Source organism: Nannospalax galili, unplaced genomic scaffold (genome assembly GCF_000622305.1).
Source record: "Nannospalax galili isolate Female #2095 unplaced genomic scaffold, S.galili_v1.0 scaffold600, whole genome shotgun sequence".
In the NCBI taxonomy this organism is placed as follows: Eukaryota; Metazoa; Chordata; class Mammalia; order Rodentia; family Spalacidae; genus Nannospalax; species Nannospalax galili.
In genome coordinates, this window is record NW_008348789.1 from 3,825,942 (window position 1) to 3,839,594 (window position 13,653).

The 13,653-nt window shown below is 35.7% G+C and overlaps 1 protein-coding gene across 3 annotated transcripts in view; it reads right to left on the reverse strand.

Moving 5' to 3' along the window:
- The window catches only part of Cdh10 (cadherin 10), a 210,715-nt gene that overhangs the window by 37,929 nt on the left and 159,133 nt on the right, over positions 1-13,653 (reverse strand). For 2 of the 3 annotated variants that reach the window (XM_008846026.3, XM_008846027.3), the window contains exons 4-5: positions 12,780-12,899; positions 11,727-11,894 (exon numbers count right to left, since the gene is read on the reverse strand). In XM_008846026.3, coding sequence (XP_008844248.1) covers positions 11,727-11,894; positions 12,780-12,899 — 288 coding nt within the window. The remainder of the gene's footprint in view (positions 1-11,726; positions 11,895-12,779; positions 12,900-13,653) is intronic. The other variant, XM_029569823.1, reaches the window with a different exon arrangement.

Below are 13,653 nucleotides of genomic sequence, written 5' to 3' on the forward strand. Positions count from 1 at the left end.
GAGCCAAACATAAGATAAATAGGTGAACAAAGCTAATATATAATTTAGAATATTCCTAAAAGGAAATAGACAAAAATGTCAATGGAATTTTTTTGACAACTTAGAAAATTGTCTATAGTATCATGAGCAGGTGAAGATAAAATTATTTTGGCCCTTGAATGTTTACTCTAGACAGTATATTAATTAAAATTAATTCCCCAATGAAGACAGATTTATATTCAGTCAAATCCTTTTTGGCACTTCTTAAATAATATAGTGAAGACTGTATCCCAAAGGACAAAATCAAGACATGAGATGCTCCAGTCATACCATGCCTACCCGGAAAAGAGAAATTTTCTTGAAGATAGATATTCTTTGCTATAGAAATTAGCCAGCCTGTGAAAGGTCTTAGAACTGCAATTGTGGACCTGCTGCGATGAAGCAAGGCCACAGCAGTGCTCATGAATGAAGTTAGCAGCTGTACAGGAAACATTAAAATATCTCAATAACAACAAGAATCTATGCTTCATAGAAGTACCTTAAACCAGGGTGAACTAAAAAGAGTAACAGTTTAAATAAATTTTCTGAGGATTTGAACAATGAATGACAAAACAATGGAGAGGACAGAAATGTATTTCACTTAGTTAAATAAAAAATATTTCCTCATGTGGCCTGGTGTTGTGAAGAGATGTCCTCACACAGATGCCATTGTCCCAGGCTCAGTTGTGCCCACCTGCCGAGGATCTTCACAGCTGAGCTTGGTAACTGTCACAGGCTGCAAAGAAGGAGAGGCAGGGAGAGTCACGGAAACCCTTCCCAGAGGGTCCAACCTCACCTCCAAACCACCAGGTCAGCCCTAGTTGCACATGGCCTCAGGTAGAAACTAAGGACATATACTTAGAGGAGGTGCTTCCATCATTTTGTGCTGCTATGTGGAAACTGTCATCCATACTGGTATAAAGACTTTCCACTGAGGCCTTAGTAGGGGAAGCACCCACTCTCCTGTAAGTAAACCTTCACTGATGGCTCTATAAGTCCAATAAACTCACTGATTTCCCAGAGTGCAGTTTGGCAAAATTGTATCTTGTTTGTAGCTAGGACAAAAAGAGAAAGAGTGGACATTGTTTACAGCCCCCCTCCAGACGAACTTTTAGTAACACCTGGAAAGGCCCAATAGGTAAGATGGCTTGCTGCTCAAAAATAAGGACCTGAGTTTGTATCCTATTTACCCACATAAAAGTTGGACATGGGATTGTGCAGACCTATAACCGCAGAGGCTTGGGGTGCAAAGATAAGAGGATCACCAGGACTTGGCTGACATCCAAACTCCAAGTTCATGGAGAGTATCAGTGTCACAGGAATACTATTGAGACATGGGTACACAAGCGGGACACCCCACCACCTACTGTTTCCTCCACAGGAGCGTAGCTCTGCTTATAAAGACACATGTCCCTGCACCACACAGGGATTTCTTCATGTTACTAGGTTGTAGGAGAAAAATGGGGAGGGTAACAGGGAGAAGAAAAGGGAGAGGGAGGGAGGCAGGGAGAGGGAGAGGGAGGGAGAGGGAGGGAAAATATATTTTATGAATATATTGCTATATTTATGAATATATTAATATAACTATATTTATTATCCATTCTCTTGCCTACTGAATATTTAGAAAATATTCAAGTACTTGAATGTGCAAATACATTGATTTACCTCAAGTACTTTAATTAAATGTTTTTGAAGTGTTCTGTATTTTTTTATTTTTTATTTTTGAAAACCATGATGATTGAGTTCATTCACCAAAATAGTATAGATTTAGTTCTGACAAATCCAAATGATTCTATAAAACAATCTTGGCATATACTCATCATAATTGCCTTTATTTTTATTTATGACAATTAGTAGTTAGCTCATTTAAAATATTTTTATTCAGTATACAATATACATAATTTTATAATACGTTCTTTAGAATTATATTTTGCTCAGAATCATTTTTAGAAGACAACTTATTTGGTCTATTTCAAATTTTAAAAGTTCCTTTTTTTTTTAAGCATTTGAAAGAGTGATTCATTTTCACTTCACTATTTATTTCCTGCTCTCATACGCTGAATGAAAATATGCCAGTTTATCATATAAACGGAAATTGATTTAAATCAGAGGCAGCCTTTTCGTCTGGAATGGTGTTTTCCATGTAAGTCCTACAACAGAGGACTGGGAAGCAAAGGTCCTTATTATACACTGACAAAGGACAAAGAAAGGAGGCAGGTCTCCTAGCTCCTGCCATTGCTCTTTAAAGATGTCTATTTGCACGCTATTTATTTTTTATCTTACAGCTGATGGAGCTTTAATTATGTGGCAAGCTTTCCCATCAGTTCCAATTTGTAGTTGTTTGAAATTCATTCCCAGGTGTCAGACTGAATCATCTCCTTCATTTTAATGTTCAGGGCAGATAAATATTTCCTCCTGGTAAGTATATTCTTGCTTTGGTTATCTACTTAGGCACCTAGGCTTCAATATGATGAGACATGAACTGAGCAAGTAAAAATCTGGAGATGATATTGTAAAGAAGTCATTATAAGAACAGAGCAACCTATGTGGTTGCTTAAATAAAAGCACCTCGAGGCTGTCACTGGACACCTCACACAGCACTTGAATTATCATTATCACAGATGTCAAACAACTTTGATGTCTTTCTGGGTTTTAATTATTTGGGATTGATATTCCAGGTCATTGCTCTACTATGAGGTTAAGTAATTGAGTTTTGTAATATAACATTAAAATATTGAGATTTGTGTAAAAAATTGGAAATAGTTGACAGTTCAATTTATGTAAGAGACTTTAGAGGAGGTATTGGCAAACTAACAGATATGGCAGGTGACTTCCTTCAGAACAGAAGAGATGTCAGAAATCAACCTGGAGAGAAACAAGGGCAAATTGCTTTTCTCCAGGTTTTGAGCTTAGCAACAAATAGCTACTGTTTTGTTCTGTTGATGAAAAAATTGAGGTTCAAAGAGATAATTTCTCCTTATCCTTTGTTCTCTGCCCTTGTTACTATTCACATTTACATAAGAACTTCTTTTTTTTTTCTTCAGAGTGGAGATTTTTCAAAAGACTGCACATTTACGAATCAACAAAATAATTTAACATTAGTTTAATTTTTTATTTGCTTTCCATGTAATCTTATTGTAACATCTCTGTGCTGCATAATAATCTCAAACAGTACTTGCTTTAAGAAAAATGACACAATTATGCACGTTTATAAACCATTCCATTGTATAATGCTTAAAAGATGTTTTTTAATGAGCTTAACAGGAAGAAATTAAAAACAAGATAAAGCTCCTTGGAGGCAAGTGCAGAGTAGTTAAGGAAATTATGCAGTGCTAAATGGGCGTTTAGGAGAGAGCAAAGGAGAATTCAAAGTCACACTGGAGACTGACAAACTGCTAAGGCTTCCAATTGAAGAGCCTCACCAGAGGAAAGACAGAAGACAATCTGTGAGCACCGGAGACATGAGCACCAACTTAGTTTGGGGCGTTTAAGTAAAATTAGAGCAAAAAAGCCATGTTGGATATTTTAGTTTCCTGTGTAAACCCTTGAGGAAAAGCAAGATGACAAAGCTTTACAGGAGCTAACATTGTTCTCCTGGGTCTATGGAATCTATCTTGATAACATTTCTTTGAAATTTTCTGCCAGCATATTGGCATCAATTCAGAGAACTGCAATGCATAGATGCATGAAAATGTATAGGATTGGATTGGGAGAGGTTAAGATAAACCTTAAATTACCCATCCATAAATAGAATTTTTCATTGTACTTACTATGAAGTCTCTTTACAGTGTCTCACCTGAAAATCTAAATTAAAAAGTCTCAGCAACAGCCTAAACTTGATTGAACACAAGTACTTATCCATATGCCTGTATCAGGAGTACCATCTAAGTTAATTCTAGAAGACAGCACAAAACAGAGTGACTTGGATTCCTATTATGACAGATAATAGATGCTAAGTAGGTCAGTCTACAGCAAGTTTCATTGGTCTAACTCCAGAATCCCAGAGAGGTTTCATGTACTTGCCATATGATTTCTCTTAAAGAATGATATTTTATCGCACATGGAAAATGGGCTACTTCCTAAGGTTCGGTCACACTAAACGGTAAGCTTAACTGACATCTTACATAGGCATAAACGTTAAGTGTAACTGATATCTTACATAAGCATTCATTGAAACATCACCTATCTACCTCAGATTCGTATATGTCACACTAAATATTTACAATCGACTATTTTTGCAGCTATCTTGATGAAAAAAAAATTCGACTTGGAGCCTCTCTCTGCTCCCGTCCTTCCCTCCGTTTTTGGAACGTTTCCTGCTGGAAAGCTTAAAGATAGCTTCAAAGTCTCTTTTTTGTTGCTCCCTTTACTTTTATTAATATTATTATTATTTTGTGTGTACGAATGTATTGTTTGCATGTATGTGAATGAAGCCATGTCGTGCAATGCCATGGAGGTCAGAAGAGGGCTTCGGATTCCCCTGTAGTTAAGGATGATTCATAGCCACAATGTGGGTGCTGGGAATCGAACCCAGGTCCTCTGCAAGAGTAGTCAAGGCTCTTAACCGCTGAGCCATCTCTCCAGCCCCGCTCCCTTTATCTTTTGTACCTCCAATCTTTCTCGACCTAGTTACTCACTCCTGTGACTCACACACTTAGATACGCTGTGATCTCAGTTCCCTCCTTCCCTCGGCATTACTTCAGACAGCTCCTGTTTCTGTTGAACCCTGAGGTCCAGCTATGTCAAATTACACGCCTTACATCAAATGCCACCTTTATTTATTCTGTCTTCCCTAACAAACAACCAAAATACTTTAAAGTCATGGCTTTTCTGTATGGAAAATTTTGGTTACTGATAGAGATTTTAAATTATATTCTCTTGCCCAAACCCTTTCTATCTAAATTAATTTACCATCTTGAAATATAGGCATTAATCAACAGTCATACCTCTGATCTTAATTTATTTATCTATATTTACATGCATGCACACATATAGTGAATGTACTTATATTTATGTATTATATGTATCTATGTGTAAAAATAGTAAGAAAAACAGGGAGAGGAATGAGTTTAGGGAAAAATATCAAAAAGCAAGGAAAATCTAAGAGAAGAAAAAATAAATTACATCTGTAAATCCTACCAAAATTCAGATCAATCATGGGTGTATCCTACATCTCATTTGATAGTTTAAGACTATCATGATTTGGGCTGGAGAGATAGCTCAGTGGTCAAGAGCAGTAGCTGCTTTTGTAGATGACTTGTGTTAAGATCCTAGGACTCTGGTGCCTCACAATCTCCAGGGGATCCAACACCACCTACTGTTCTCAGCAGACATTGCATTAATGTGGCACTCTTACATACATGCAGGTAAACACGTATACACATAAAAATAACTAAATAAATATTGGAAAAGATTATTATCATTTGCTAACCTTCTCTAACATAGATCTTGGTACAGAGTAGGTCTTAAAGGGATACTTAGTTAATCAACAAATGCTTCATTAGAAGCATTTTTTTTTTTTTTGTAATTCTCTAACCACTGATCCTTGAACAACGAAGACAGACCAGACAAATATTTGAAGGTGTTTTGGTGGTGACAGCTAAAAAATCACACTGAATGTAACAATTCCAATAGAGAACAATCCTTTTAGTATATTCATTTTTTCTAGATAATAAAAAAGGAGAAAAGAGGCCTTTTCATTTCATTTTCTTCTTTCTCAAGTTGAATTATCTTCCTTGGGACACACATGACAGTTGCTCCAGTTGAAAACTGCTTGATAACTTTAAAATATGCAGATCAGCCTGGGGCCTACATTACCTTGGGATCCCCAGCAGAGGAGAGGTTGACTCTATTTACAAAGTGAAAATCAGCATTTATTAAATCAAATCTCTCCTGTACCAGGCAGGGATTATGGCAGTCTCACAGCTCACTGAATGTACGTGCCTTAAATCCCTATGTACATTATATAAAAATTCCTTGAAAGACCTTGTCTAGTGCAAACTTGTTTATTTGCCAGCCCAAGAAGTATAGAGAACCCAGGGATGGGTTAGTGATGTTCGGTCCTTGAGAACTGCAAGAGCCCAAACAATAAAAGCGTAAATTTCCATAGACATTTAAAAAATTTAGGATGCTTTTTTATGAAATTGACCATACAATCCATATATGAGTCTCTAAGTGGGTGGAATTATTTAAAGACAATAGAATGGTTGGGTTTTTAAAATTATTTTATTTTATTTGTTATTTTTATTTTGTATGTATGCGTGTATTGTCTGCATGTAGGTAAGTGCACCCGTGTCCTGCAGTAACCGCGGAGGACAGAAGAGGCTATTGGATCCCCTGGAAGTGGAGTTTGGGACGGTTGTTAGCTGCCCTTCAGTGCTGGGATTCGCTGGTCTTCTGCAAGAACAGTGTTCTTAACCACTGAGCCTTCTCTCTAGCCCCAAAATGGTTGGTTTTAATGTCAATTTGCCATAAATTAAAATCACCTGGGTAAGTATCTTCAGCTGAGGAATTGAGCTGACTCCCTTGATTTATTCGGCAATATCTTCCGCCTAGATGTGTACGGCACCTTGTGCTAACAAGCCAGACAAAAAGGGCATGGCTGAAGGAGAATTATCTTTTGCTTTTTACCTTCCCTTTAGCCACCACCAAGTTGCTTTAACCTACAGTGCTGCTGCTGATTTTTTCGCTGATATCAGAACTAGCGTTTCTAGGATTCCATCATTGACTATGGACAAAAGACTCTCCAGGAACCTTCCAGAGTTTTGGCGCCAGATTGGGACAACTGAGGCGCCCTGCTTTGTGCACTGAACAACTAGGGAATTGCTGGCCTCTCCCGTGTGGGGCAGCCCTGGGGGACTACAATGACTGCTGCGCATCCAGCCACAAGGACCAAGGTTATCATCCGTTCTGACGTGAGACAACTGTTTTTACTATTTCAACGTAAAATCATTTAATAAAGCATTTAATGTGTATCTATTCATCTTATTAGTTCTGTTCCTGATTAAAAGGTGAGATAAACAAAGGAAGTTAAAGATTCCTGATATACCTCTTTCTTGGTGAAGTACTTAAAAGCGCAGAATTTGTTTCCAAAATCCCTGGATTTCCAATCTGCCTCTTGTATCCTGTAGAATCATGACTGAGTGATATACATTTAAATTTCAGTTTGTAATTCATAAAATATGGTGGATAAGTATAATACCTGTCTCAGTATATATTATATTATGAAGATTAAAAATTTGCATTTTATAGAGTTTAGTATATGCTGGGCCTTCCTTTGTACTGTCCCCACCCCAAGCCCATAATGAGTTAGCAAGGGTTATCAGTCTGTTGTAACATTAAGGGAAGAATGTTGAGAGCAGCCTGAAATCCATAGATCTGACATCCTACCTACTGACAGGACTGAATGAAAATCAATATTGTAAAATTTTCACAAAGATATACATTTTTATGTAAAAGGTCATTGAGAAACAAATTCCATTGTCTCCATTGGTTTTTTAAATTCCTCCAATGAGCAGGTTCCAGGAATCTAAACAAGAATCCATTTCTCCTTATTATTGTAGAGTAAGGATAATAGATATCAGATGGAATAGCCTCAAATATTCAAATGAGTATGCAAAGTAGATTAGGTGTTGGATATAAAGTTGTTGTTTTTTTTTTCTGACATTAGGAAAATGAAACACAGATTTATGTCAAACACTGAGTGTTTGACTATTTCTAGAGGGGGAGAATTTGCTCTACACCCCTTACTAATGGTCATGCTCATTGATACACTTGAGGCAAGGGCATTTTTATTGCTGTCTTTGTGGTCACGGATCTCTCTCTCTCTCTCTCTCTCTCTCTCTCTCTCTCTCTTGTTTTTATTACATCTGAAATGAATTGGAATCAGAGTTAAAACACAGAAACTAGGCACACAAGACATGACACTATCTTCAGAAGCAATAATGAAAGGGAGGAAATCCTCGGACATGAAGAACCTATTTTGTATTTCAAGGACTATGATGATACTATGTGACTGTAAATTTTAATTGTAACGCTATTGAGAGATAACTAATGTTTAGGATGAAATTGAGATCCAGTTAAGCCAAATAGCTGAATTATATGCATTTTAAGTTTCTGAAGTTACTCCATTATCCTCAGAGAAATACTTTTATGTAAATGAACTCATGATTACATTTGAAAATATCTTTATAGAGCATATCTACAATTCTCAACCTTGGGGCTATTGGCTTATTCATGCAGATAATTATTTGTCACTTGAATTGTAAGGCGTCAAGCAACCATTGCTGAATGCCAGTAGATCCTACCAGTTAATGCGGGCAGACAAAATTATCTTTAACAGAGATCCATTGTTATAAATCATAAGAGTAAAATAAATGAAAGGAGACACGACATCTGAGCTTGCTTTTACCCCTGTCTTCTGCAAATGGCAGATATTTTTGTGCGATTGTTAAATATTGACCTTGGATTAGCTAACGAGAAGGAAGGTTTAAGTACTGATCTTTCATAATATTTAATGATATCAACAGAGCACCACTTGTGCAAACAAACATTACTGAACGCATGAGTATACCAACTCAAATGAATCAATGCTTCATAGACATTAAATTATTTAGTCTTACATCATCACTCCATGAAGGATATATCATCACCCAGTGTTAGTGATGACAATGAAAAATACAGAGGTCAGTTTAATTGACCACAGTAGAAAGCTACTAAGTGAATTAGATCACCAAGTCTCATGAAGAATCTGCCTCAGCTGTCCAGTATGGAAACCACTGCACAAGTCACTAACCTTCAAAAATCATGGACTGAAAATGTAGTGAGTCTAAATTGAGATTTAATAAAAGTGGAATCCAATTCAAATTAAGAGTTAGAGTGGAAATAATTTTACACATTTGAGTAAGTTTTATATTGATTCTATACTTTAAAGGTAATATTGGACTAAAGAAGATAGTGTAATGAAAACAAAAATCTCTTTACATTTTTAAATTTTGCTAATAGAAAACATTAGATTATTATGTGGTACATAATTTTGGCTTCCATTTATTTCTATTAGATTGTATTTTTTTCCTTTTCCTGTTTTATACATTGGGAACAACAACAACAACAATAATAGGTCAATTGTGGGGTTTCAATGATATGTTGTATATGAAAGTGTTCACAAACAGTAGGATGCTCTCTGCATTGTGAACATCTTATCAAATGGCATTAGATATTAAAAGTTAGTTTTCTATATGCTGCTTGGCATACACTATACAAATGGTATTAATTTGCCATGTTTGAGTGGCCCCAACAGGAAGATACATTGCAAATATTTGAAATATAAAGGGTAGCTGAGAACATAACAATCATAAATTATGTATTTATTTATAATCTAAAATGACAAGGTAAGTTATAGGATGAGTTAAAAGTCCTAAAAATCTGTTGTGCTGTACACCTTGAGTTGACACTAATGTCAATATATCTCTATCACTTCTAATTGTATGGTGCTACTGTGTCTTCAACCTTTGCTCATTTGCTAAGTGGAGGTCATAATATTGAGTTCTTATGATTCAATAAATGAGGCCAGTAAATAACCTTTCATGGAGTCTAGTAAAAATTCTATTCAAGGAAGTAAATGTATGTTGATTTCTCTACTTTTATCTAGCATCATGACAATTATTGTTACCACAGTACTATGTCAAAATTTATATAATGAACCTAACAGATGGCAAAAATAAATTTCAAGTAAATAAAGGAAAATACATATTTATTTAATGAAGTACTTATAAGTAAAGAAAATAACTGACGTTATTTTAAATGTCCATTTTTCTATAGAGTTATATTCTATCAGTTTATTTAACGTGCTACTCAAAATTGATTTCATTTAAGATTCCAGAGAACATACAATATGCTACTCTTCCAAAAAGACATTTGTTATTGATAAAATGTTTTTTGTAGTATTGATTTAGTTCATTGTGGATTCGGAAGTTAATTAGAAATGCTTTCTTGGCCTCACTTTTCATATTTATTCTTTTGGTAGCGAACTCAAGATGAGAAATGGACAGCAATACCTATGAAATCTGAAGTTTAAATTTCACATTGTGTTAAATTGTGTCCCTGAGTCAATCTTATTCCAAAGCAATATTAAAGATTACTGTTATCTTCTACTTCCCTGATGATTGACACAGATGACTATCTAAAAAAGTGTGCAACTGGATGGATGCCAATGGTTAGGCTGCTAAAATATTCGACTTAATAATCATCCCACATACATAATTTTATATAAATTAATCCAAATCATGCACTGCTAGCAAGAAAATTTAGATGAATAACACAGAAATAAGTAAAATGCTTCTAAAGATTGAGCAATACAGTAGAAGATTGCAATTCATTGATTAATGGTCTTGTATGAAGTTATAAATATCAAAAAATCCTGCTGCAGTGTATGTTTTATCAGTAAAATATTTAAACATAAGGAAAATTTAAGATTAGTGATGAGCATTAAAGTAATATCCAGGAATTGATGAAAATCATGAAGAGTTATGATACTAGAATGTGCTTTTTATTACAACTCTAACTTCTGTCCTGAAGAGAAACAGTTCTATTCTGTCTTGTGAAACAGAAGAAACAGGTCAAGTCTTGAGAGTTCGCTAGGCCTCAGTGCTCTTCTGTGTCGGAAAATTTAAGATTAGTGATGAACATTAAAGTAATATCCAGGAATTGATGAAAATCATGAAGAGTTATGATACTAGAATGTGCTTTTTATTACAACTCTAACTTCTGTCCTGAAGAGAAACAGTTCTATTCTGTCTTGTGAAACAGAAGAAACAGGTCAAGTCTTGAGAGTTCGCTAGGCCTCAGTGCTCTTCTGTGTCATGTAGCAGACATGTAGTCTACATGTCTACCAAGTTTGTATAAGGATATAAAAACATGTATTATGTAGTATTATATCATCAGAAGCTAATGACTATTAACCTTAATCAAATTGGAAATTTGGAGAGTTAATTAAAATATATTTATCTGTGTGTAGACCAGGGATAATAAGTGCTTTACAATGAATGTGTTTCCACACAGTGATAAAATGTGTAAGCCACACTGTTTTTGTAAAGGTCTCCAATGGAGTCCTTTATAACAGAGTCCTTATGAGCTGTTTCTTCTAGGTGGAGAAAAAAATGTACATTATAATCATGACTTTTGGAGCTGGAGAGATGGCTCAGTGGTTAAGAACACTGGCTGTTCTTGCAGAACACCTGGGTTCAAGTCCCAGCAACCACATGGCAGCTGACAACTGTCTATGACTCCAGTTCCAGCGGTTCCCATCCTCTTCTGTCCTCTATGGGCATTGCATGATGCAGGTGCACTAGCATATATGCAGGCAATACATGCATAGACATAAGATAAAAATAATACATAAAAATTTATAGACTCATGATTTTCTTCATGTAAATTATGACTTGATTCACATAAGCCTTTTGCTGAATAAACAGTTCTCAAATAATGGTTACACATGTCTTTTGTGTGTGTGTATGTATGGAGAAAGAGAGAAGAGAGAAAGAGTTTCGGGATTCATAGTTTCTTACATAGTATGAAAATTTTAATTTTCTTTGTTACTGCAAGTTTGGTAGTAAATTCTAAATGGGTTTTTTAAATTAGATAATAGGCAATTTCTTATGTCTGCCTTTTAAGTCTCTTACTGTACAGAATGACCATTAAAAGGCACTTACTCTGAGGGAAGCGAGGTGGATTGTCATTGACATCTGTCAGCGTGATGTTCACAGTGGTGGTTCCAGATAAGCCTCCCATCTGGCCACCCATATCTTTGGCTTGGATGACCACCTGGTACTGCTCCCTATTCTCTCTGTTCATGTTTGGCAAAGCTGTCCTGATGATACCTTCAAGAAAATACAAAAACTTTTGTCATTCTTGATGGACTACAACTTATTATTTAATTAAATGTGATTTTTAGTGACATCAAAAGATATAGCAATTAACTCATTTTCTAATAATTGGACATTGATTCCATCTAAATCTTTAAAGAATTGTGTTATTTTCTAGTAACAGCATATACAGTAATGAGTGATCTAAACACATGTGTCAAGCACAAAACAGTTATATTTACATTAGTTGACTCAATTATTTAACTTTTTGAAGCAAGGTCTCCCCATAGCTCCAGCTGGTCTGGCACTTTCTATGTAGACCAGGGTGGTCTTGATCTCCCAGAAATCTGCCTGCTTCTGCCTCCATAGTGCTGGGACAAAAGGCATGCACCCTCATACCTGGCAACTTTAACTTTTTAAAATGCACAAGAGTGATCTGAGTTGATGACTGAGTCAGTAAAGTGTCTGCTATATAAGCCTGAAGACCCAAGTTCAATCCCCAGCACCCAAATGAAAGTCAGGCATAGAAGCAGCCACCAGAAATTCAGCACTGATGACACAGAGACAGGAGGATCTCTGAGACTTGCTGACCTCGTAGGCTAGCCAAATTCCTAAACTGCAGATTCAACGAGACCTTATCTAAAAACTAACATGTAGATCTTATGAAAAGTATATATGATATTGGACTCCAGCATCCATACACTCCTGCAAAGATGCGCACATTCACATGAACCCACACCAACACACAGCACACACACAAAATAAACCCAAAGTAAACACACCAGGATGGCATTGTCACTTGTCTGTGTGTGCTGAATTCTATGTTTTATTTCCCAGATCTCCTGTTTTAAAGATCATAAACACGATGACATTAGCAAACACTGTCTCATTGTTCCTGACCTGTTTCTGGCTCCACGGAGAAATAGGGCTGCCCTTGAAGTATGCTGTAAATGACTCTGGCACTGTTCCCATATGAAGGGTCGTCAGCATCTGTAGCTGTGACTTGCACGACCGAAGTACCTGAAGTATCCAAATTCAGCTTAGTTCTGCACAGTACCAGAAGGAGGAGCAAAAGTACTGGTTTTCACTGAACACTTGAATGCTTTTTTGGCTTTAAAAATGACCACTTTTTGAAAGTGTAATATATTCTTTGGATTAAAAAAATCATTTTATAGATATAGAGATGTGGATGGGGGTATAAAGCGTTGTTCCAAATAGATCCCAAGTTCAACTTAATAACATTTATTTAACCAAGAGTGTGTGTTTACGAAGGAATTATATAATACTATAATATCTCAGAATATAACAAATATGGTCACTCAAAAATTTGGGGGTTTGAAATTTAAATTTATTTTCATGTAATAGATGTGCTTTATGTAAAGGGCACATCTAAATCACAAAGGAGTAAGTATATTCATCTTTCCCTCTCTGAACTAATTAACTCTAAAAATAATTAACATTTGCTCCAGAATACAATTTTATGAATAGATTAAATTCCAAATTTAGAAACAATACAAAATGATCCGAAGTTCCTAGAGCTTCTGAAGTCTAATAGAGTTCACGATATTTATAAGGCTTTATGGTAGGTGACTGCCAAAAGTCCTTGGGATTTAATAAATAAAATATAAAGTAATAATCCCAGAACAAATCTCTTGAGGGACATATAAGTTGAAAAACTGCTATTAAAATTGATAAAGTTTAAAGATTTATCAAAATTAATTAGTTTACACAGATTCACACACATTTAAGAAGCTTTCATTTTGTACTGAATTCA